This window comes from Rhinichthys klamathensis, unplaced genomic scaffold (assembly GCF_029890125.1).
Source record: "Rhinichthys klamathensis goyatoka isolate OS25496 unplaced genomic scaffold, OSU_Roscu_1.1 h1tg000133l_1, whole genome shotgun sequence".
Classification (NCBI taxonomy): domain Eukaryota; kingdom Metazoa; phylum Chordata; class Actinopteri; order Cypriniformes; family Leuciscidae; genus Rhinichthys; species Rhinichthys klamathensis.
Window position 1 is genome coordinate 4,927,954 of NW_026606668.1, and position 26,273 is coordinate 4,954,226.

The 26,273-nt window shown below is 41.2% G+C and overlaps 1 protein-coding gene across 1 annotated transcript in view; it reads right to left on the reverse strand.

Annotated features, from left to right (window-relative positions):
* Positions 1-19,918, reverse strand: part of chrnb5a (cholinergic receptor, nicotinic, beta 5a) — a 41,219-nt gene extending 21,301 nt beyond the window's left edge. The window contains exons 1-5 of the mRNA XM_056256949.1: positions 19,265-19,918; positions 13,707-13,852; positions 9,194-9,238; positions 8,819-8,928; positions 414-1,374 (exon numbers count right to left, since the gene is read on the reverse strand). Of these exons, the coding sequence (XP_056112924.1) occupies positions 414-1,374; positions 8,819-8,928; positions 9,194-9,238; positions 13,707-13,852; positions 19,265-19,316 (1,314 nt within the window). The 5' untranslated portion in view covers positions 19,317-19,918. The remainder of the gene's footprint in view (positions 1-413; positions 1,375-8,818; positions 8,929-9,193; positions 9,239-13,706; positions 13,853-19,264) is intronic.
* Positions 19,919-26,273: the final 6,355 nt, after the last annotated feature.

Below are 26,273 nucleotides of genomic sequence, written 5' to 3' on the forward strand. Positions count from 1 at the left end.
ATTGCCACACTTTGTGTTTGTTATTTCAGGAGCGACGTTGCAGAAAAATAGAAACCGTTTCTAAAATAGAATCGTGGCGTGTCGCCGTCGCGGCTGGTTAGGACAAAAACTCTGATTAACATGGAAACGATACTTTTATCGCGTTGCGGCATTGCATCGAGTGTACAGTACACGGTGTTACAGTGCACGCTCAAGGTAAATCATCATCACTGTCATCCCCTACATGTGCTTTGTTGAACTAAGGATGTCTACAGATAGTCTTGGGCTCGATACTCCGGTGCACTCCTGGGTCCGCAAGACAGCATTTACATAACCAATTTTTCATGCAAACAGTGCCCTGATTCAAACTAAACTGCCAGTGTGGAAGCACCCTCAATAAGTCAATAAATCAATAATCTCAAAACCCTTCTCACCCCTTCATCATCATCCTCAATCTTCATATGTTCAGCAACGAACCTCACACCTTCGATGGCCTCGTCCACATCTGGGTCGTGTCTGACTTTAACTCTCTGCCTGAAGCCCGACCCCTCAGGAAGGTCGCCGACCCTCCATGCCCCACACACACGTCCAGGGTCATCACTTAAGAAGAGTGAGTCTCCATCCAACCTTATGCTCTTTGCATCAGTGGAAAACGATTTCTGCTGGTGTTTCCTTCTAAACCTCTCCCGTACATTAGACCTTCCCGGTCGTCGCATTAGAAGGAAAGCAGGAAGCTTATGCAGGAACACACGCTTGACCCACTCGGGCATATGGTGGGTTGATGGAGAACGGTGGTGCACGTTGAGCACACACACACTCGTCACGATAGAAAATGTGACCAGCACCATCGTAAACATCAGATACTTCCCTATTAATGGAACAGCCAGTGATGTTGGCGGAACGATCTTCGAAATCAGGAGCAGAAACACAGTAAGAGCCAGAAGAACTGAAATACAAAGTGTCATCTTCTCCCCACAGTCTGAAGGAAGGTAGAAAACCAGAATTGCAAGAGAAGTGATGAGGATGCATGGAATGATGAGGTTAATCGTGTAGAAAAGAGGCTTGCGCCTGATCACAAAGTCGTATGTGACATCCAGGTATGTGAGGTCAGTGGGGTCTTCGTTTTTTCTGCCAGGGAGAGACACAATATCCCATTCGCCGCTGGGTGTGTAGTCATCACGACTGGCAAAATCAGATGTCAAGACAAGATCGAGTTCTGTGCGGTCGTAGGTCCAGGAACGAAATTTAAGCGTGCAGTTCTGTTGATCAAAGGGAAAGTTACGGACTTCAATCGCACAGGCACTCTTGTAGATGGCAGGGGGGAGCCAGAAAATGTCACCGGTGTTGGAGACAACTGCATTGCAGTAAAATGATACTTCATACACGCCATCTGCACTGCAAAAGAACAGAATATACATTCTAAATATAGATCAAGTGTATACTGTGTAAAAAAGCATTAAGTGTGTTACAGTGGCAAAATGCATTCACTGGCAGAGGGGTTTTCAAACTTTTTGATGCCAACCATTGCCAAATATGAATATTCCCTTGCGAGGGACCCCCTTCTTAAAAAAAACAATGGCAGCAATTTATTTTTTATAAATAAAGACCTTTTATACTGTGTGAAAAATATTTAATCTAAATATTGTTTCACTTCTAAATTAAGTTAATCTCTTAAAAGTTGTACTAAAGGCAAAGCAAATTATTAAAATATTATTTGGAGAATATTTATATGGTATTAAGTTGACGTATTAAGTTAGCGCATGTTTTTATGCCCACTATTAGAGTATTATATTTTAATTACAGCTGTCAAATCCAATAACATAATTGTGATGAAACTAGTAATATAAAATTTGGTGTGTTAAAAATTATTAAATTAATATCACAAGTGTATAAAATAATAAGTTAACTTTGTTTGCCCTTAATCATTTTGTAAGCATCTTTATATTTTTGCTCTCAAATTTTCCGTGCACTTCCTTGAAGCCCCTAGTTTGAAAAACCCATGTATATGAGACGTTGAGAACGCCTCCTCGTCACACACAGTTCCTGATTAATATGCATTAATTAACAGATATTTAATCCAGGATCTCTCTTTTTCTCTGTGCCCTTTGAAAATGATTAGTGTACAGATTTTTAATTAAAATTAGCATAGAAACACAATGCTTATTTTAGCAAAGGATTACATGCACCAGTGTCTCTTTACATGAGGAAATGCCTCTTAAGCAAATTAGTCTCATCCCACCCAATTTACCCATTTAAGCAATGAACATGTGCAAGTGCATCCTCCATTTTTATCCGCTAAAATGGGGATTATATAACACACAATGCTTCCACTAGGAACAAACATCTGACCTAGATCAAGCAGTTTAAACTTTTTTGCTTGTCATTCATCTTATTTTTTTTCCTTCATTCTTTTGAGCTTTGTCAAGAGCGAAGACATGAACGACCTGAAAGAACAGCAACAAGGGAGGCAACTGCTTTTGCTTTTGGCAACTCTTTAGCATAATTAGCCAGTCTCTTGGAACAGTGACATCTTGCTTGTTGTATTGAGTTTGTCACTAAACAGTGACTGCATCAAAGCCTCAAAACATCCCAAAAGTTTACACGGCTTATGGCTGGGAACAACTGTGAACACACATTAGTGAGGTACTAATAACTCTTTCCAAATCTACTGCTCCAAGCTATTACTAATCAAACATCAATTCATCAGATGTTGTGATATGCATTAGAGAATTGACTATTACAGTACATAACTATACTGAATGTAAGTATATACAGTATATCAGTGCTTAGCGATGAGAATGGCCAGTATGTGATAGTTTTCCAGCAAAAGTGTTTTAATTATGTAGTTATTTTATAATTTTCAGCATGCATATTTTTCATTGTAAAGAAAATAATATATAAATAATTATTTAAACTGATATTTTACATATAATTATGTATAATTTATAATAATATCAATATTTATTTCAAATATAAATAAAATAAACTGCAAAGAAAATATTCTAAACTAGTCATCCAACAAAAAGAATCCTTAATGTTGTGCTCATACTATTGTTCAAAAAGTTTGGGGTCAGTAAGTTCCCTATCAGGGAACTCGAGCTGCGTGACAACGCTTTGGGAACGCCCCTGCGTGAGTGCGTCATGAAGCACGTATGAAATCAGTCCAATGGCGAGACGGAACTTCATAGGCGGGTGACGTCATCGACCAGGAAACTATATAAGCACCCCAAAACACAAGCGCGTCAGCTTCTGAAGTCTTCAGCAAGCGCTCTGTGTGTGAAATATATCAGTCTGTGTCTCAAAGTGTGTTTGTCTGTCCTTAGAAATTGCTAGGCAGGAGTTTTTCACATATAAAAAAAACTATAAAGAGACAATATTATGGCGAGCGAACAGCAGTTCAGAAAGTGTGTTCATCCCTGCCCACGTTATATCACGGGTGGGGACACTCACGATCTGTGTGTTGTTTGTATGGGAGTGCAGCATGCCCAGTCAGCTCTCAAGGGAGCTGATTGCGAGCATTGCGAGCGTATGTCAATGAAAACGCTCCGCTCCCGCCGAGCCCTCTTCGAGGAGAGTGGTTCGGTGCGCGCTCCCCGCGGTTCGGGTCCCGCTGCTGCCGAGGCACAGCGGAGGCTTCAATCGTGGGGATCGCAAATGGATCTATCAGCGGGGATTGAGACGGGCTCTGCCTTATCTCAGCCCTTACCTGGTAGATCCAGTGCCTCAGATCCCGGTGTGGAAGCACGCGCTGCGGTTTCTTCCCCCCGGGCTGAGGCACCAACACTTCAACTATCCAGTTCTGAGGAATTGGATGTTGAAAGTGTTGATACAGCAGAGACTGGGGACTCGTCACTTCAGTCTCCTGCTAGTGAGGAGCTGATGGAGGTGTTCACTCGAGCTGTAGAAAAACTAAGCATTGAGTGGCCAGCTGAAAGACAGGAATCTCGTTCAAGAAGTAAACTAGATGGGAGATTTCTGCCATCTCGGGCTGCACCTCCACGCCGGTGTCTTCCGTTCTTTCCTGTTCTCCACACCGAGGTGTCGAGATCATGGAATAGACCGGTGTCAGCCAGAATATTTACTCAACAAACATCTGTTTATTCTAATATTTCTGGTGCTAAGAGCTTTGGTTATGGGGCGATGCCTAAGGCTGAGGAGATTTTAGCGAGCCATCTTTCTCCAAATACAGCGTTGTCTTTTAAGACACCGGCGTTGCCCACCAGGCCATTAAGAAATACTTCGGCTTTGGTGGGCCAAAGGCGTCAGGGTGCTGAGGGTGGCCCCCACCGAGAGAGAAAGGTGTTCGCCGCTGTACACGGCGCCCGTTCTGTCTCGGTGCCCTCAGGGGCCCGTTCTGCCAACCCCGCCTGCGTGCCGGGGCATAGACGGTCCCAGCGAGCGCTTTCCCGAGGGACGCTCGCCCGCTCTGAGGAGCGGTTTAGAGCGGTTAGACCAGTTGTTCCCTGCCGGTGCGCCGTTACATGGCACTGTGTCTGCCACTCAAAATATTCCAGAGGCCAGTCTCGAGAGACTGGTACCCTTAGTAGAATTTTTGGCAGAGTGGAAAAGCCTTCCAAATGTATCTCATTGGGTCCTGCAGACTATCGAGAAGGGGTACGCGATTCAGTTCAGATCACGCCCGCCTCGCTTCAGAGGGGTTCTGCCCACAGTGGTGGGCCCCGAGCAGGCTCTGGTTATGGAACAGGAGGTGAAAACTCTCCTGCTGAAGGAGGCTATAGAACGAGTTCTTCCTCCCAGCAGAGAGTTGGGTTATTACAGCCGATATTTCATCGTTCCAAAGAAGGATGGGGGGTTGCGTCCAATTTTAGATCTGCGCCTGTTAAATCGCTCAGTAGGGAAGCTCAAATTCAAAATGCTTACTCTCAAGCAGATCGTGTCACAGATCAGGTCCGAGGACTGGTTTGTCACGATAGATCTAAAGGACGCGTACTTCCACATTTCCATCCTTCCACAACACAGGAAGTTCCTGAGGTTCGCTTTCGGGGGCGAAGCGTACCAGTATCGGGTTCTTCCGTTCGGCCTAGCACTGTCTCCCCGAACTTTCACGAAATGTATGGATGCAGCTCTGGCTCCGCTGCGACTCCAGGGCATCCGCATTTTAAACTATATCGACGATTGGTTGATTCTGGCTCAATCGGAGCATCAGGCGATTCGGCATCGAGATGTCGTTCTCGCCCATATCAAAAAGTTGGGGTTGAGGCTCAACGCCAAAAAGAGTGTGCTTTCTCCAGTACAGAGGACCACTTTTCTGGGCGTGGTTTGGGATTCGACGACGATGCAGGCACGTCTGTCTCCTGCTCGTATAGCTTCGATTCTCTTAGCCGTCAAACAGGCAAAGCTAGGCCAGTCACTCACTGTAAAAGAATATCAGAGGATTCTGGGTCTGATGGCAGCAGCGTCCAACGTTATACCTTGCGGCCTGCTGTACATGAGACCACTGCAGTGGTGGCTCAGGACCAAAGGGTTCTCCCCGAGGGGAAACCCGCTCCGCAAGATCAGGGTCACGCGACGGTGTCTCCGTGCTCTGGCTATGTGGAAAGAACCTTGGTTCCTGTCCCTAGGTCCTGTGTTGGGGGCTCCGTGTCGTCGTGTAACACTAACGACGGACGCCTCTCTCACAGGCTGGGGGGCGATCATGAGTGGTCGCTCGGCCCAGGGTCTGTGGCAGGACCATCATCTTCATTGGCACATAAATTGTCTAGAAATGATGGCGGTGTTTCAGGCTCTGAAACACTTCCTCCCAGACCTGAGAGGTCACCATGTTCTTGTCCGGTCAGACAACACATCGGTGGTCTCTTATATAAACCATCAGGGGGGTCTGCGTTCGCGCCCGTTATACAAGCTGGCTCGCCAGATCCTTCTATGGTCCCAGGGGAAGCTTCTTTCATTGAGGGCAATTTATATCCCGGGATATTTGAATCAGGGGGCAGACATCCTGTCGAGGCAGGGGCCAAGGCCCGGGGAGTGGAGACTCCACCCCGAGGTAGTGGAGCTCCTATGGAAACATTTCGGTCGTGCCGAGGTAGACCTATTTGCATCCAGGGAAACATCACACTGCCGACTGTGGTTTTCCCTAAGTCCTCCAGCCCCTCTGGGGTTGGACGCGATGGTACAGGAGTGGCCGAGGTCACGCCTGTACGCTTTTCCCCCGATTGCTCTGCTCCCAGGAGTTCTGGAGAGGGTTCGCCGGGACGGGGTCAGTCTACTGTTGGTAGCCCCGTACTGGCCGGCCCGAGTTTGGTTTTCGGACCTAATTTCTCTCCTCGACGGCTCTCCTCTGGAGATTCCGATGAGGAGGGTCCTTCTCTTTCAGGCGAGCGGGTCGATACTTCACCCCCGCCCAGATCTATGGAGGTTGTGGGCTTGGCCTCTGAGGGGGCCCAGCTCATAGAATCTGGTCTCTCGACTGAGGTTGTGGAGACCATCCTCCACTCCAGAGCTCCGGCCACTAGGAAATTATATGCCTTGAGGTGGAAAATGTTCACCTCTTGGTGTGGAGAACACCAGTTGGACCCAGTCAACTGCCCGGTGGGTGCAGTGCTGGAATTCCTTCAGGAGCGTTTCTCCACAGGGTTATCCCACTCCACACTGAAGGTGTATGTGGCGGGCTTATCTGCTTACCACGTCCCTTTGAGTGGAGCTTCTCTCGGGAGACACCCACTTGTAACCCGTTTCCTTCGTGGCACTCTGAGCCTCAGCCAGCAGTTCGCACGAGGGTGCCGACCTGGGACCTGGCGGTTGTTCTAGAAGGTCTCTCTCTAGCACCGTTCGAGCCCATTGAAGAAGTTTCGGAGAAATTCCTCACTCTTAAAACTATCTTTCTTCTGGCTATATCTTCATTAAAAAGAATAGGAGATAGCCAAGCTCTGTCGGTCTCTCCCTCGTGCTTGGAATTTGCACCAGACATGGTGAAGGCTTTCCTCCTCCCTAGGCCAGGATACGTTCCCAAGGTACCAACCAATGTGGTCGGGCCTATTGTACTGCAGGCTTTCTGTCCTCCTCCATTTCTGACGTCGGACCAAGAGAAACTAAATCTGCTCTGCCCTGTTAGGGCCCTAGATGCGTACGTCCACAGAGCTGCCCTGTGGAGAAAGAGCGAACAGCTATTCGTTTGCTTTGGACCCCCTAAGAAGGGCTGTCCAGTATCTAAGCAGAGGTTGAGCAAGTGGGTGGTCGAGGCCATCTCACTTGCCTACGAGTCTGCCGGTCAGCCTTCTCCTTTGGCTGTCCGGGCTCATTCAACCAGGAGTATGGCTGCCTCTAAGGCTATCCTGTCAGGAGTATCAATCCAGGATGTTTGTGATGCGGCTGGTTGGTCCTCACCGCACACATTCGTGAAGTTTTATCATCTCGACTTCAGCTCCACTCCAGGGGCGCAGGTGCTTTCGTCCGCATGTGCGCTCTGACTTCACACGACGGACACTTGCTCGTATGGCGACGTTGGTATTAGCGTTCCCAAAGCGTTGTCACGCAGCTCGAGTTCCCTGATAGGGAACGTCTCTGGTTACGTATATAACCCTAGTTCCCTGAAGGGAACGAGACGCTGCGTGTCTATGCCATGCTCCCAGCATGCCCGTGAGCACTTGCTTCAGTCTTATCAGAAGCTGACGCGCTTGTGTTTTGGGGTGCTTATATAGTTTCCTGGTCGATGACGTCACCCGCCTATGACGTTCCGTCTCGCCATTGGACTGATTTCATACGTGCTTCATGACGCACTCACGCAGGGGCGTTCCCAAAGCGTTGTCACGCAGCGTCTCGTTCCCTTCAGGGAACTAGGGTTACATACGTAACCAGAGACGATTTTTTTTCTCTTTATTGAGCAAGGATGCAATACATTAAATTGATTAAAAGTGACAGTAAAGACTTTTACATTGTTACTAGATATATATATATATATATATATATATATATATATATATATATATATATTCAGTATATTTCAAATAAATGCTGTTCTTTTGGACCTTATTTTCATCAAAAAGAAAAATGTTTTATGGTTTCCACAAAAATATTAAGCAGCACAACCGTTTTCAACATTGATTATACTAAGAAATGTTTCATGAGCAGCAAATCAGAATATTGGAATGATTTCTGAAGGACAATGTGACACTGAAGACTGGAGTAATGGCTACTGAAAATTCAGCTTTGTCATCACAGGAATAAATTACATTTTAAAATATATTAAATACAGTCAAAACACAGGTTTCAGGGTGCGTGTGCATACCAGAGGCAGAAAGCCAGAATGGTGTGCTGGTCTGCTACTGCAACAACCTTAAATATTGAAGCTATTGAAGCTTTCCTTATTGTTTGTATTGTTTGTATATAACTGCTGACTCAATAAAACGTGATTTTAGTTGGATCTATTTGTCTGTCTTTAATTTTGCAGTGTTACTTTGATATATGTATGAATTATCATGTTAAGCTAGTAATGTAATAGCCAATGTTAGCAGTGCAGAATCTACTGGACAGCCCGAATTTGCTTTTATATAAGTTACGTTACGCTTGTTTAGGTTTCAGACACCACCACTATGCTACTAGCCTACTACATGAAACCACAAAACACATTTTTCTGCCTCCCGGTTGCATGCGCAAGCAGTGATGACGTTGCCGAGAAATCCATGTAATTAAAATGTAATAATATTTCACAATATTACTTTTTTACTATTATTTACTAATATTATTATTTTACTGTATTTATAATGCAGCCTTGGTGAGCATAAGAGACTTTCAAAAACATTAAATAATCTTATCGCCCCCAAACGTTTGAATGGAAGTCTATACAGTACACATTATGCTACTGGTCACAGTTATGGCATACTTGTTATAGAGTACTATATCAGGGAGCCAGATGTGCTGCGATGGTATTCGTAGTTTTTTGATGCCATCGTACTCATTCGGATCCCACACCAGTCTGTAGTCATTCCACTCCTACAGAAAAAGTAGAATGTGGTTGAAAATGCTGTTGAAAAAAAAAGACGATGCACCAAATTCATTTAAAACAGAACAGCTAAATGCATTCACTCGGTTAAACAGGATTTTCCATGATGCAACAGAAATGACCTAAAAGTTAACTATAATTTAATTTCAACTCAAATCTGCTACGTGCTGTCTTTGCAGACATGTATGGGACAGCTCATTTGACTGTTTTATAACACTGTCCGGATGAGTGCACAGACATAGAGAGTGAGCTTACCTGCGTCAGCCACACATTCGTTGTCATGATTTGTTCCCTCTCATTCTGTAAAAAGAACAGAACATTGAATGTGTTTGTATTAGGGCTTTCACCTTCATACAGTTGATTGGTGACAAACATGATCCTGGGCAACAGCTCACTGCTTGATGTAGCCTATACTATAGAATGCAGTTAGAATGCCCCTAAATGTCAAGATATTGGGGCAACCCCTGTATAGGTTTTTGTCAAATTTATATCAAATTTATATCAAATTATATAGTTAAGCAGTACAACATGACATGATTAACAAGTATCACATGAGTGCTGTCTTTGTCCCGAATAGCACGTGCAACTGTGATATTGATTTTATATAAGTTAATATTGTGTTTAGACTGTTTATGCTACATTTTGCAAATGAAAATACCTATAAATTACAGCAGAACTGTTGTGCGTCTTTGAGCAACACACAGTGGTGTGTCATTACTGAATGAATCAGCGTTTTCAACAAATCAGGTGAACCAATGGTTAAATGGCCCATTCATAAAGACAGCCATTTATGAACGAATCAAATGAATGAATGACTCAATGACTTACTCATTTAGGCATTTACCGACACCTACTGGCAGTTTTAGTTTCTTATTAAGGGTATCATTTCATTAAAAAAATTTATTTCATATTTCCCTATTAATAAAAAATAAAGGGAGTTGTAGATAGTTGTTACAGATCTGCCAGGCTCTCTCACCAGCCAATCACAGCGCACTCCCTCACCTGAGTTCTGATCACACACACCTGCACCTCATCATCACCACTACTAAAGCACACACAGTTCACTGTCCGGTCTTGTTTGTATGAAGAGGACTACTTACCTTACCTTGCAACGACCTACCTGACTTCTCCAGCGATCTATCTCCAACCTCTACTCCAGCGTCATTCTCCAGCGTCTTGTCTCCATTCTCCTCCGTGTGATTCTCCCAGTGTCTCGTCCTTCCTCCGTGTCTCCAAAGTCTCCAGCGATCCTGCATTCCACGCCTTCATTGACCCATCAACATTCCTGTAAGAAGATACATTCCATTCACTGCCAGCATCCCAATCTCCGATTCATCATTTGCACTTCTTACTCACCTGCTTCCAGTTCACCCGCTCAGTAGTTGTCCAAATAAACTTCCTGTTTGCTTAATCTCTGTCTTGTGAGTCTGATTCCGTAACAGAAGACCAGACCGATCATGAGCTCACCGGAACCAGGGCAATCCTGATCCCATCACACCAGCCGTCACCACCGCACCAGTCAACACTTCCGTTTTCACCACCACTTCCACAATCGTGATCGCCAGTCCCATGGCCAAACCAGCGCCCTACACTAGTCTGGCGGAATATTGCAACTGATTTCTCCTGCAATGTTCGTTGACCCTGGAGATGCAGCCGCATCTCTTTACCAATGACCGGGCTAAGATCGCGTTCATCATTTCCCTGCTGAGGGGGCGAGCTCTCCAATGGGCAAACCTGTGGGAGATTCATCAATAGGTGACCAACTTTATCATCTCCGTCAAGGGAATCTGTCAATTAATAATTATGCTCTAAAGTTCAGAACCCCCGCGGCCGCCAGTGGCTGAAATGAGCGCTCGCTCCTCACCACCTATTGGCAGGGATTGGATCCCCAAGTACGGCTGCATCTCGCGGCATACGACGATACCATCGGTTTAGAATGTTTCATCCAACTGTCCATCCGTTTCACCACCCGTATGCAGTCGTGTTTCGAAGAACACCAGGGTCAAACACCATCTATCTTCCTGCGCCAGCCAGAGCACCTCAGCATTCCAGAACCAGGCCACGGGCCAATGCAAGTCGACTCCACCCTGGCTACTGTTTATTGAACAGCAGAGGCGGCTGACCCAGGGGCTCTGCCTGTATTGTGGTGCTGGGGGGCATATCATCACCGCATGCCCCATTTGTCCTCAACGTCCCATGGTGAGTGTATTGAAGACTCCCATCAAGAATTTGAAACCACTCACTACCATTGTAACCCTTACTGCTTCAAAGGTATCTCTCCCAGTTCATGCCCTCCTCGACTCTGGGTCAGCCGGGAATTTCATCTCCGGAAACCTCTGCCGCCAACTCAACCTCCCGACGACCACTACTCAGACCATCTACCAGGTCCAGTCGGTGACTGGACGACCACTGTGCCACAAGAATGTCCGATATAGTGCTGGTCCCATCAAACTACAAGTTGGTCAGCTCCATGTAGAGTCCCTCCATCTCCTGGTTCTAGAGAATTCCACCACTGAGGTGATCCTAGGGTGCCCGTGGCTTGTGCAGCATGATCCCATCATCTCATGGAAGATCGGCGGAGTCCTGAAATGGGGCAGGAAGTGTTTCCCTGACTGCTCTCTCACCAGCCAATCACAGCGCACTCCCTCACCTGAGTTCTGATCACACACACCTGTACCTCATCACCCTCATCACTGCCACTACTAAAGCACACACCGTTCACTGTCCGGTCTCGTTTGTATGAAGAGGACTACTTTCCTTACCTTGCAACGACCTACCTGACTTCTCCAGCGATCTATCTCCAGCGTCTTGTCTCCATTCTCCTCCGTATGATTCTCCCAGTGTCTCGTCCTTCCTCCGTGTCTCCAGAGTCTCCAGCGATCCTGCATTCCATGCCTTCATCGACCCATCAACATTCCTGTAAGAAGATACATTCCATTCACTGCCAGCATCCCAATCTCCGATTCATCATTGCACTTCTTACTCACCTGCTCCCAGTTCACCCGCTCAGTTGTTGTCCAAACACAACGTCTGATTCCGTAAAAATAGTTCACCCAAAAATGAAAATTCTGTCATTTACTCACCCTCAGGTGTTTCAAACCTCTATGACTTTCTTTATTTTCCAGAACATAAAATAAGATATTTTCAAGAATGTTGGTAACCAAACTGTTTTGGTTTCCATTGGTTACAATTGACTTCAATTAATATATGAACAATAAAAAAAATACTGAGACATCTCAAATTAATTTATTTTACTGACCCTAAACTTTTATGTTTAATCAGATAAAATATTTCTTTCTAAAGCTACTTTTTGTAATGTCTATTTGATGCTTTTCTCATTTAACACAATAATGACTTTAAATTATCTTTTGGGGGTAAAGAAAATCTTTCTAAGCTGAATGCAAATTTGATGTGATTAATTTGCGATTGACTAGTTTAATTAATCGGCACGCACATCATGTAATTAATATGATTAAAAATGTTAATCACTTGACAGTCCTAGTTTGTATGCAACAGTGAAAAAGGGAAAGAAAAGTATTTCTGGCATGACAAATCTCAGAGTGTTTGGCATGGTAATGGCTATGGCAATGTTGAAATGTTTGGTCTTGGCAGAATAGATCTGCTACGCTGCTGCTTTTATTGCTGCTGCAGAGCAAGTACGGGACTTGCTACTGCCAATACATACATGACACGCTGCTGTGAGCAAGTAAGACATGCTGCTGCTGCTGCTGCTGTACATGAAGTACCCGTAGCAGATCTATACAGGTGGAGCTGGGGAAGGTGGAGGGTTTCTGAAAGCGTGCTGCACTGCTAATGCAAAAATGCTAACCAAGTGCTGTATTTTAAGGTTGATACAGCAGGCTACTGATACAATTGGATACTGATACAGCAGGAACCAATCAGCTGTGCACTATAGATAATGATTTGATTGCAAGCAGGTTGAGCTATTGGCCTGTGCCATCTAGAGTTTCATGACAGAAATTTGTTTGGATATGATGAGGATATGACACAATCCAGACTCAAACCTGTATCACCCATGTGAGCACTAACACTGTCCTAATCAGACCTGAACGTGGCAGGGTTCCAGCGTCCTCACAAAGAGTGGAAGTCAATCTGAATATATTTACTGTTTAATATACAGCTGTCTGAAGCACAGAGTTGAACAAATGAGTAGAACAAATTTTCCAGTGGGCGGAGATACAGAATGTAACCGGACAAATATAGAAACAAATTGTTGTGTTGCTTTTCACTTTGTGGCATTATGCCTGGTTAGAGCACAGTGTCAAAGTGAATTTACCTGTCACTCTGAATGTACCTTAAGTCTCTAAGTCAAGGGCATTCTTATGTTGCACCATGGATGTATTGCATGTATTTTGCTTGTGACAAGAACATTAAATGCTTTAAATGTTTTAAAGCTAGAACATATTATAATATTTATTTAAATTTGTAATACATTTTTTAATATTTAAAAAAAAATTAAGATGCTCTGGATACTACTGTATGCTAAATGCCTAAAATATTAACTACATACACTACCATTCAAATGTTTGGGGTCAGTAGTTTTTTGCTCTAATATTTTGTGGGTGTGTGTGTGTGTGTGTGTGTGTGTGTGTGCGTGTGTGTGTGTGTGTGAGAGAGAGAGAGAGAGAGAGAGAGAGAGAGAGAGAGAGAGAGAGAGAGAGAGAGAGAGAGAGAGAGAGAGAGAGAGAGAGAGAGAGAGAGAGAGAGAGAGAGAGAGAGAGAGAGAGAGAGAGAGTTACACACTTACCACACTAATGAGCTGTGCAAGAGAGACTTTGATGCCAATAGTGACCTGCTGACTCTTATTGACCGCAGGCCGGATAAGTTTATTGTAGCGCTCAGGACCAAGCAGAAAATCTACCAGCCTTTCCTCTGCATCAGCAGCAAGAGACACTAACAGAAACACACACACACACACACACACACAGAGACATCCACGTGGGGGGAAAAATAAATGTTTGAAGATCAATAAATGGCAAATGGGTCATATCATGACTAATCAAACTTTCCTTGATCAAAAATTGTAAGACCATTTACTGAAAACAAACAGCAAAATTAGATCATTCTGAAATTCTTGGATTTCTGACATCTGACTTCAACGGTCTGAGCAGCACGTTATTGTGTTAAATTGACTATTTATAAATTACTATAAATAAACAAAATTATGACTGCTTTGCAAAAAAAATGATAGGAAAAAGAATTATAAATTATAAATCACAAATAATAAAATTGATATATGATATAACGCATTCAATTTCTTGTCTAGCTTTGAATCTATCTAAAGTCTGTTTGCCTAAACCTTTTAAAATTGTGTCATTAAATGTCAGATATTCATCGAAAGACATTAAAGTCACAAAGCAGTGATACATCTCTACATGCAGTTTTTTTTTTTTTAAATATAGTTCTTGAGTTTTTGAGAATATCATGAAAAGGTCAAAAATGTCTGCTAAGCTGCATGTAATCTGCTTTCACTGCAGAGCAAACAACACAAACATGTCAGAATAATTTTACTATGCATCTTATCCCATCATAACTCATAAGCCCACCAATGCTGTGAAGGGAGTGTGCCAATGACATGGCAAAACAATGACTTGCCAAGACTGTAGAAAAAAACACACACACAAACACATGCCATTTCCTCCCCACTGCATGTGGGATAAGATCTCCAGTGACTCTACTCCTCCTCCCAAAACAGAACACTGACACACAAACACACACACACACACAAACACACACACCTAGATCCCGTCATGAATCCAAGATTGTGTCAGGCTCAATTGGTATGATCCATTCTGAAGAGATACACACACACACACACACAAACACACACACACCTTTTAGCTTTTAAGGCTATGCTGTCTCCTTAAGCAACACAAAGTCCAGATCCACATATCAGTTTGTGTTTGTTTTTTGTGTAACTCAGTCTTCAAGAACGATATTCCCCTGCAAAAGCCATAGATGACTCTGAAACGACAATCAATGAATGAGTGTATGTGTGTCTGACCTATTACCTCTAATCTTAGACCCATCTGTGACCACCTTTTCCAGGCGTTGGCCAATGCGTCATAAGACAGAAAAAACATCTGCAGCAGCATCTGATTCAAAGCCTAATATCCATTGTATTGATTCTATTTGTCAGTATTTTTTCAATGTCTATATGAGCTGCAGTGGATTCAAATGCAGAAATCAGTTCCAAACCCACTAATAAAAATATGAGCATGTTTATAAATAAACAAGACTTTAATATTTTACATTTTAGACACAATATTGTCTGTTCCGAACAAAGCCAAGGTAGATACAAACTGTTACATGTACTACCATTTGGTCAGAAAGATTTTTTCTAATGAAATTAATACTTTTTTACTCATAATATTTTTTATTCTGCAAGGATGGAATTAAATGTAATAAAAGTGTCAGTAAAGACATTTATAATTACACAAAAGATTTCTATTTTATTTTTAAATTAAAAATAAATTTAAACTTTCTATTCATCAGAAAATCCCCAAATGTATCATGGTTTCCACAAAAATATGAAGCTGCACAACCATTTTCAATGTATAATAAACTCTTGTCATCTGATTAAATCTTGGCTAAATTGAAGTACAGATGAACACAACCCGCTGCAGGGATTTCACACTCAGTGCTGTAAAGGAAGGGTCCAATTGGCTGCTCCTTCCACTCGTTCTAAAACCGCAGGGCTTTTCCAGGTTTTGAAGCCAAGACCTCTCGCACCCAAAGTGAGAATCATACCCTTAGACCAACGAGCCTGGAGGCTAGACGGTCCTTTGTGATGTCACTGTAAATTTAATGAAGCTCATCTGACGTCAAGATAACTAAAGTCGTATTGCTTATAGAAAAGTTATTTTAAATTGTGTTCTTTTTCTGTATTCATCAAATAAATGTAGCCTTGGTGATCATAAGAGAAAACATAAAGAAATCTTACCGAACCCAAAATTTTGAATGTCAAGTGATATTTTGTTCCTGAATTAATCAGAGTTTTTGAATGAATCATGTTCCTACTTAAAATTCATCCCATTTCACCACCAAGCGTAACAATAAAAACTGTAGAAAGAGTAACAAAACAATCTCCACCACTAATTCACAGACAAAGGCAAGCAGACTGATACAAACAGTGAAAACTCCCAGTGTTGTTAGACTGTACATCAAAACTCTTGGAACGCCACTCAGCTAATCAAATTCAAAGACTGAAACTAAATGCTGTTAATATCGTGTCACCAACATCTAATAGTTGTCGAGAAAAACACACACACTTGGGGGTGCTGATATATTTTTGTATTATTAATTGCTAAGTAATGTAGTGTACTTATTGTGTTTAAGTTGTTTTGCAAAACACTTTTTGCTGCTATTGAGGTGAGACATGGATAAGGTTATGGATATGTTTCATGGTATGTTTACGTTTAAGGATGTGTTAAGGGAATAGGGATAAGCTCAACAGTGTAATTACATAATTAATTACAGCTGTAATTACAAGCAGGTATTTTTTAAATACAGTACAATGTAAAAACATGTATACTAGTGCTGTCAATCGATTTAAAAAAAAAAAACGAATTAATAGCAAATTTTTCTCTAATTAATTGTGTTTAATCTCACATTTGTCTGTAATTAATAGCGTTTAATCTCACATAACATTAAAATTTTTAATTTTTTTATATTGTAATACTTTCACATTAAATCTCCAAAATAATGTAGAATGTCATTTATTTCCCCATGTCTTTTCTGGACTTTTGTTTTATTTCCTGTCCTAGTGCCATGTTTGTAGTTCATTGTAGTTTTGCATGTTGATTAGGATCCCCAGGTGTGTCTGTGTCCTCGTTACCCTGTTAAGCCTGTTTGCACCTGTTTATATATAGCCCTTGTGTTTCTATTGTGCTTTGCTTGTTTCATGGTGGATCCTGTTTGTGTTTTGGGTCAGATGTTCCTGTCTATTCATGTGGAGTTGTTATTAAAAACGTGCATGCAAGTGGATTCTCTCTCTGCCTCATCTCTCAGCATTCGCAACATAGACACAACATATATATTTTAAATATTTGTTTAGTGGCATTGGTTTACAAAGCACTAATGAGCACTGATCCTGTTGCTGTCTTTTAGGCTGTTCAGCAGCCTTTACCATCATACTAGACAGTAGAGTGATGATCTTTACTGCCTTGATGTCCTCAGTGATCTCATATTTACTTATGAGCCCTATATAGATCATTTTATTTTCCCAAATTGTGCTACTCTTATATTTGTAAGATTGCCCTCTTGTCTTTCTTTTGCTACCTATAGCTTCAGGTAAACATTTTAAATGCACGCTCTTGGTACAGCTAATTTAGTTAATTTCTTGTATCCATAACTTGGTTCTAGTTTAGAACCCAAGTGTAAAGTCTTTCACTCCAGCTAAAGGTAGATTTATACTTTAAACTGTAGATTTACAGAAAGGCTGTGTAAAAGAGATACATCAACATAAGCAACAACTTGTGAAAGAGATGATAATTAAAGATGAAATGAATCAAATAGATGTAATTTACACTATACATGTGTGTTTGTGGCTATTTGTTGAGCTGTAATTTATGTGAACTGCCTGTGAAGAGGTTGTGTGCTTTTGTCATGATTGCTCTTGTGTTAATGGATGTTAGTGGGGGTTAAGTGCTCTCATCCCTCACATTATGGGTCTTCTCCTACAGTATAGTAATAATATTACACAGGCATAACCATAACTAATACACAAACACACACACACACACACACACACACAAAAAATATATATATAGTATGTTCTTTGCATCTTAGAAATTGATTTCACGTGTATACTGTTTACTCAAAGTCTTGGCAATAATTCCATGACAAATTTCTTGATATTATGGTTACTGTTCTGTACCTTTGCTTTTTGGTTCATATTACATATTCATTTTATCTTATGTTTTATGTTTTTTTTTTTTCAATGTGCAGTAATTGAATGAAGATAGCAAATAAATCCAAATTACATGCTATCTTTATTAAGTTATATATGCACATCGATCTTAATCTTGTATCTTCTGAACTGCTACATATAACAGTAACATATACGGTTGATCATTTGAAAATACGGATGTTGTACAGAAGTTTTTCTGTCTTGCTGTGGGCACAACTGTCACAAAGACTTGGGACCATAATTTTTTTATGTAAAATAAACAGAATGCTTGTTATAAAATGAATCTAAATCCATGCCTCTACAGAACTGCAGTGGAAAAGTCTAAATCTATGGACTGTTTATAACACTCTACTTTGTGTTATATGAGTTTTTTTTTTTTTTTTTTTTAAAGCTACTAGAGTTTGGGAAAGGGAATGCTGTGATAACATTGCTCTATTTTTACTTAATTTACTTCAACTTATATGAAAAGGGTCTATGGACATATGGACTACCTAAAATGAAATAATTTAGCCCGAAAAATGTCTTAACTTCAAATACTTTCACAACAATATCTACACATGCAGGTTCTTTAAATGTTTGTATATAATGACACATTTGTCTGTATATGAATGTGTGTTTGACAAAATCAAACTCATTCCATATGTGGTTCAAAGGTTAAATATATAAAAAAAATCCAACCTATATAGTTTTTTTTTTCTTGCATGGAATACAAAAGGAGAAGTATAAGAATGTTTATGCTGCTCTCTTCAATGAAAGTGAATAGGGACCAGTGGCCTTCAAGCTCCAAAAATGACAAAACGCCTTGTTAAAGCATCAAAAGTAGTCCATACAACTCAAGCAATATATCCAAGGTCTTCTGAAGCAGTGTAAAAACTACTTATCACCTCTGTTAAGTTTCAGAAACATGGAAACAAAAAGAATAGTATTTGACCTACTTAATGAACAAATAAATAAACTTAATCAACAAGTCTCTCACTATGCACGTGTCCCACATGAACTCATGCATTCATTAGGAGAGAGAGAGAGAGAGAGAGAGAGAGAGAGAGAGAGAGAGAGAGAGAGAGAGAGAGAGAGAGAGAGAGAGAGAGAGAGAGAGAGAGAGAGAGAGAGAGAGGCGGGGGCGGCGGGGGCGGCGGGGGGGGGGGGGTGAAAGAGGAGGAGGGGGGGGGGGGTGAAAGGGGGGGGGGGTGAGAGAGAGGGGGGGAGGGGGTGAGAGAGGGGGGGGGGGTACAAAGGATAAAGAAAAACACCTTGTTACCAATGTCTGTAATAAAAAGTATTGCATGCTAAGTTCATGTGCTGTCATTACTAATTTTCTGAATATATAAGACAAACCATAGCCTTATAAAAAAAGTGTTATTGAAAAACTAGTAGCCTATGCCATAGCTTCTTACTTGTCACGCACAGCCAAAATAGACAGGGACATAAAAACCACTTTGGTGCCATCACGGAGCCCGTTACTCTCTCTCTTCCTCTCTTTCTCTTCTGTCCCGGGTGAAGGTTCACAGTGATGTCCAGTCCACGGCCACTATCACCCTCCAGAGTCCACCGTCCTCTCCAGGACAGGTGGTGTCGTGTGTTTAACGCTACACGAGGCTTATTCTCTGTGCTCCAGGCTTTGCTCTTCCTCTCTCAGTTTTCAGCAGCCGTCTCCCAATCATCGACAGATGTTTTGCTCGCGTTAATACAATGTATTCCAGTTCGCCGAGAGAAGCGCGAGCCCGTCCACAGACAGTCAGATTACGCGCGCTTCCATTTGAAGCACGGTTGAGCCATTCATCAAGTCAGCACGCATGTCTTAACAAGAAAGAAACATCGTTGTTGTATTTGTAAACATGTTTCCCGAAAACACGAAAATAACCGACAGTAGACACCGGCTCCAACTTTTAAGCGATGAGGCGCAGGAACACAACGATGGGACTGTTCAATCTCCCAGACACGTCTGCTTTTATCCTTTTCTGCTTTAATAGCTCACAAACTTCGGTACCGTCAATATTTTTATACTATTGTACCAGGCTATTGTGTATTCCTAGCTGAGTGATCTTCGGATGCAGTGCAAGGATCTGTGAGAACAGATACATTCTCATATGGGGCATCGCTCCGGGAGAACACGTGACGGACCGTGCCGTTTCCCGTTTGAGGTGCAGGAACCGGTTGAAAACAGGTAATTTATTAAACAGTTAATATATTAATTTAAAGATGTTTCACTTTATCCTATCTATCTATCTATCTATCCATCTATCTATCTATCTATCTATCTATCTATCTATCTATCTATCTATCTATCTATCTATCTGTTTTATTATCAACATTTCTTTCTTTTCTTAAATTTCTTTAACTAGATAGCCTATATATGCCCAAGTTTTTTTTTGTTTAGTTTTTTTTTTTAAGGGATACCACAACATAAATGTTTTAGACATTATTTAGAGGTTATCTTTCATCTCAGTCCAACAAAAATCAACAAAAAATCAACTGTATCAGCACAACTCCCTTGTCTGTCATTAGTTCACCCACAATTTTAAATTATCATTTATGTTGTTCCAAACCCATAAGACTTTTGTTCATCTTTGAAACCTGGAAGATTTATGTCTCTCTGTTGAAAGCCAATTCTACTAAAACATTCTTAAAAACGTTCACAACGGCATTGTGAACTAAATCCATATTAATCAATATGATTATTAGTAGCTGCAATAAGCTATATTAGAATATTTCACTCGGAATTCTAGCCTAATCAGTCATTTGTTCACCCCCCAAACAAATGTATTATAATTTACGTTGTTTCAAACCGATAAGACTTTCATTCACCTTTGAAACACAAATTAACATATTTTTAATGAAACCTGAGAGATGTCACGGTTATGGACTTGTATATTCTGTTTTGTTTCCCTTTGTCCCTGTTTCTCTGCACCATTTAGTTTTGGTTTACTTGGTTACTCATTATCTCCTGGTTTGTTTTTATGGTTAATTATCATCTGTCAGTCATTGTGTTCATCTTGGATTTAAACTTATAGTCCCTTGTCGGTTCTCATCTGGTGGTTTGCGATTTCTCCTATTTCCCTGTTCCTGAATGTTATGAAGTTTATACTATTCTGAGTTCTTATTCCGTCTCGTGTGCTGCAGATCAGACGGTTATAAGAGACTCCTGTCACCTTTAAAAGTCCAAAACTTTGCTGCTTCAAAACATTCAAAAGTCAAAGTCATTGTAAACATAATCAATATGAATCAAGCGGTCTAATTTAAATCTTAAATTTTGGGGTGAACTAAAGAATTTAAGTTATTTTAAAAAAGTTTAAGTATTCCTTATCCTTCCATTAGCTGCTGACTAACACATACCTGTCACAAAAAAATGTGCTCCCTTTCTCTTTGACCTTTGTTCCAGAGAAATCACAAAAAGGACTTAAACCAAATCTTCCATTATCTGCTGAAAGATTCTACTTCTTTCTGTGACACCAATTATGGTTCTGGCTCACTTCTCTAGGTGAGAGATAACATGGCCTGTGGTCTTGTGGTAGTTTTCAATTATCATACAAGGACATTAGGGTTAAAATCCCTTTCTTTAGTTACAAATTGCTCACAAAGTGCTGTAAAAGAGCAACATTTTGAGAACGTGTTTTGCATACCAGGAAAAAAGTTTCACATCACATTAGGGTTGATAGATGTCAGAATATTCAGTTTAAAGCAAAAGATCTGAGGAATGTGCAACTCGATTTGACTGCATGCATACATGTGAATGGTAATTTCTGCCTTAACATTTTACAAATATGCCTTTCTTTTAGGTATACCATATAAATTCAAAATCTACTTGACTGAGGGGCATGTCTCAGATATCTTCCATTTGAATGGGCATGGCTGCAGATTTCTGCAGATGCATGCTCTTTCTCTCTCACACGCACACTAATAGAAGAGACAGTTGGCTTTAAAAGGCTAGCTTCTGCTTTCCACAACTGCAGTAGGTTACCTGCCAACTGTTAAAAGCAGAATCATGTTCACAGCATAGAAAAGCTCCACACTGCACAAACACACTTTCACATCTATACAATAAATTCAGATTCATTATGTTTCATTGGGTCACTGAACACTCAAATTTGAGACACTCGTTTCAGTGGGACATCTACTAACATCATGTTAGTGTTGAGAAAGCAAACATATTTAATGCTGTGAAACTGCACAGGAACTGACATTTTTGGCATCCAGAGGATCTAATCCATTAACATGCATGGGATCATAGCCCGATTTAAAATTGGCATCCTTCAAGAGGATTTCTATGACGCTTTTTCTTTAAGAGAAGTATGATGCTTTTTTGAGAGTAGTTAATACTATAGAGTTATTTAAAACAAAAAAATAAAAACAGCTTAAATATACAGAGATTCATCAGTTTATTAACACATTTAAAGAATTGTGTGACATAAAAAAAAACGTGATTGTGTTTGTTGACATTTTAACAATATGATAACTCTTTATGATAAAGTTCATGCCGGGAAGACTCAATTGTTACGTCATTCATTACCTTCTCATCTATCCAATTGCGTTCTAATATTTGTGGTATAAAAGATGGGTACTTACACATGTCTGAGTTCGCAGATGCTGACGCTTACATTCACCTCCACCCTCCCCACCACCAAGTTGGTTCCTTCCATCCATCCTCCCCACCACCACCAGGATGGTCCCTTCCTATACCTCACGGGGGGTCGGCTGCGCCCCTGCCTTCATCTTCAGACAGGAAATGCAGAATCCGTACCCTCGGATCGCGAGTTATGGACGGGGCCTACGCCAAAGAACTCTATTGCATATATTGCTTGCTGGGCTGCTAATAAATGGTTTATTGTTTCAATATTATTTTCCCGAGTCTTTCTGGTAGAAATTAAGTTGGCGCTATAGGATTGCTAGGAACGGTTTTTCCTCATGGAATTTTTGCATTTGGTGAGCTAATAAAATATTAAAACTCAGTCAATTCAATATTTTGTGTACCGTTATTTATTAGGCCTATGTCATCCAGTATCGCAGACTCGCTCTCTCTTGTTTCATACAAACGCAGCTGCTGCCATTTTGCGACTATTGTTTTGTGCACTGTAACGGATTATAAGATAACAAACAGGTACTTTTTTAAAACAGTTTAATGTCAGATCAATATCTCTTATCCCCATAATCATTTATGTGGCGAAATGGCGTGTAATAAGTGGTTTAACTGTACCGTATCCCTTAAATGTCTGTCTAGTTTGAACTTGCCACTAGCAACTGCTTTCTCTGCGGAAGCTTTGTGTTTAAAGAGCTAATAAAATATTTCAAGATCATTATTTCATGTCTAATTATTTACCTATGTGGCAAGTAGCCATGTAATAAGTGGGATAATGTACATCCAGCCGGTTGTTATTCCAGAATAAACCTCTTCAGGCTGGTGCAAGATCGACCTGTCAGGGTTTATTCTGTGAGAACAACCAGCTGGATGTACATTATACCTTACTTAATGGTGCATGAACTAAAATTTAGTTTTTACAACATTTATTGATATTCTATTTTTTATTGTTAATTCATGTTTGTTTATGATATATGTGAATGTGTTAATCTATTAATATGTTACTTGTCATGTAAAATGCATAATGTATAAATTATCATTAATAATAATATATGCATGCTGTGAAAGTATTGTGGGTGTGCTTGATTTGCCAGAATGTACAGTGTAGCTATACAAGTTCTTGGACTTAATATGGGTTGGGTTAGGTTCAGTTTTATTCTTACTGTCCCAGAAATCTTCTTAAAGAAAATTCTTACAAAAGCTGTTAACATTATCAGTTTACCAAACATCCTCATTCCACTGCACCTCATGTACTATAATTATCCATTGATCTGTTGTTGCTTTAAAAACACATACATATTTTTTGCATAGACTCAAATCAAAGGCTTGGATGCCATATTAGGTGTAGGGTGGTTTATAACAGAGATGTGTTGTGTAAATTGTGCTCAGACACACACCTCTCATTTACAGGATGATGGAGATTCCAATCTGTCATAATGGATTTGGTTCACCTCTCGCCTTGTGTGGCCCGCAGTAAAAGAGATTGACGGGCATTATAAAGGTGTGTGAGAGACAGATTTTTGTAATATCTTGGGGATGGGTACAGATTTTGAAATAGGACCAGGGATGATTCATTAGATGTGCCATTTTTATTCTATTTCTGGAAGACAAACACCTGGTACCTAAGAGAGGTGAGATTACAGTTCTGATCCATGATCATCCACATCCAACCCCTCTGGCAACCAGCACACAGTTTTCACAAATTTGTTCTGTCATTGATATAAGTGTGTATTGTGTTCAAGATCAGTTCAGTGTTGATTCAGTTCCATTTAATAACTATGTAAAGATCATCAAATATGGAATGAGTTCAATTCACCTATAAAGCATCTCTATAAAATGGTGATGTCATCGCCCAGCTCAGTTCAGTTCAGTGGCAAGGAACCCAAACTCTATTGATGACAATGCAGAAAAACCCTTATAGGAGAAACCTCAGGCTCAGAGGACTTGTCTGGTTCTTGTGTCTTTGCTGTGGATCTGTGCTGATGGCTGTCATGTTGACAAGGTCTTCACAGGGGATCTGTCTAGGGCACGTCTAGTTGTCATGGTCTTCGGTGACATTCAGTGCTGTTGTGGTCATCACTAGGTGCAGGTCCACCCTCTGATCTGGATACGGACGGGTCCGGCGGTCTCTGATAATCTCGGTATAAGGATGAATTAGAGAGACTAATATAAGTGTAAAGACTCTGCTTGGGTCTGATCAATGGGGAATTTGCATGTCATAATTAATAATTAATAACTAATAATTATTCATACAGATTTGGATCAGCCCAGTCTTACATGTTAATAAATCTCCCATTAAGGGAGGCTTTGTCATTTTACCTGCACAGGTGTATCCCCACAATTAATCACAAATGAATTGTAACTAATTATACAGACCACGTTTTACAAGACAGGTAAAATTAATTAGCTCAATTAATTTATAGAGTTGTGAAAACAAATTCTGTGGCCACAAGAATTAGCTTTCTTACTCTATAAAGTTTACACATACCCGTCTGAGGTATTTCTGTAAAGAGCACGTAACGTTATCGAAAGCATATCAGTGACTTGGGTTATGAGCAACAGGCAATGAGTCAATCAAAAGGATATAATGTATTTAATGAAGCTGAACTACTTAAGCATTTACTACAATGATACATGTATTTACAAACATTAAACACAAACTAAGACGACGCAGGGCGTTTAGACAATTGATACCCATGTGAACATGAGTTGGAGAGAGAGAGAGAAAGGGGGAAAGTTGGTGAGAGAGAGAGACAGAGCTTTAGCATCTCGACATCAACCCTTCTGAAACAACACGAAAACACCATTGTAAGGCTTCTTAGAAGCTGTAACGGGAATGATACTTGCAAGGAATATGAGTTCTGTGTATGTCGCGGGCTCCTTGCGCGGTCCGGTCGGCCCGCATGTTGAACGAAGGTCCTGTCCTGCTTGCGTGCGTCGTGTGGAGCGCAGCCGCAGCGTTTTTGCACGGCCCGTCCCGGCGCGTGCATGGTTGGCCGCTTGCGCGTGACCCCTTTGTTCCATGGGGGATCACGTGGCGTTCGTTGGCATTCGGCGCGAGTGTTTGAAAGGCTTAAAGTCTTTGAGGTGACGTTACCCGAGGAAATAGTTCGGCAAAGTCCATTTCCTTTCCTGGGAGACGAACTCGGGAGTAAGTTAAAGAAGAGACGAACTTTAGACGAACAAAAGAAAAGATCCATGGTGGGATCAGATCTCCATGAGGAGATCGCTTGCATCACATGTTTCTCTGAGACGGTCAGACTGCAAGAGAGAGGTTGGGCGGAGCCGCGCTCCTACATTTATCACCTCGGAGGAATCCAGCCTCTTCCTGTTGGCTTGGCCAATTAGAGGGTTGGAAGTTTACAGGCGGGACTTTGGGTTTTATTGTCCTTTGTTCGGAAGAACGTGCCCCTGGTGGTAGAGGGGTGTGTTCAAGGAGGGTGTATAGTTTAACAGTTTGAATCTTCAATGGCGGTAAAACCTATTAAAAATACACTTTACTTTATATCTCTTTGCATATTCAGATCGCCCGTTCCATGAGCATTTTAGAGGTGTCAAACACATCATATGAAAGTCAAAGGAAAAATACAGAGGTATTTAATATGCATAAAGAAGGTATTTCTAATGTCTATTTATGGCGTGGCCAAACAAAGATATTCCACTGTGACATGGGGAAAAACACATACATTTAACAAAATATATTCAATGGTTTTTATGTCTTTACCCAACAGAAATGTCCGTCTCTTTGTTCAGAGACATTCCGATGGGTTATAACTTGTAACAGGAGCTTCACTCGTGTGTTGGGGGAGGGAAGGGCTCGTGTGTGTGTG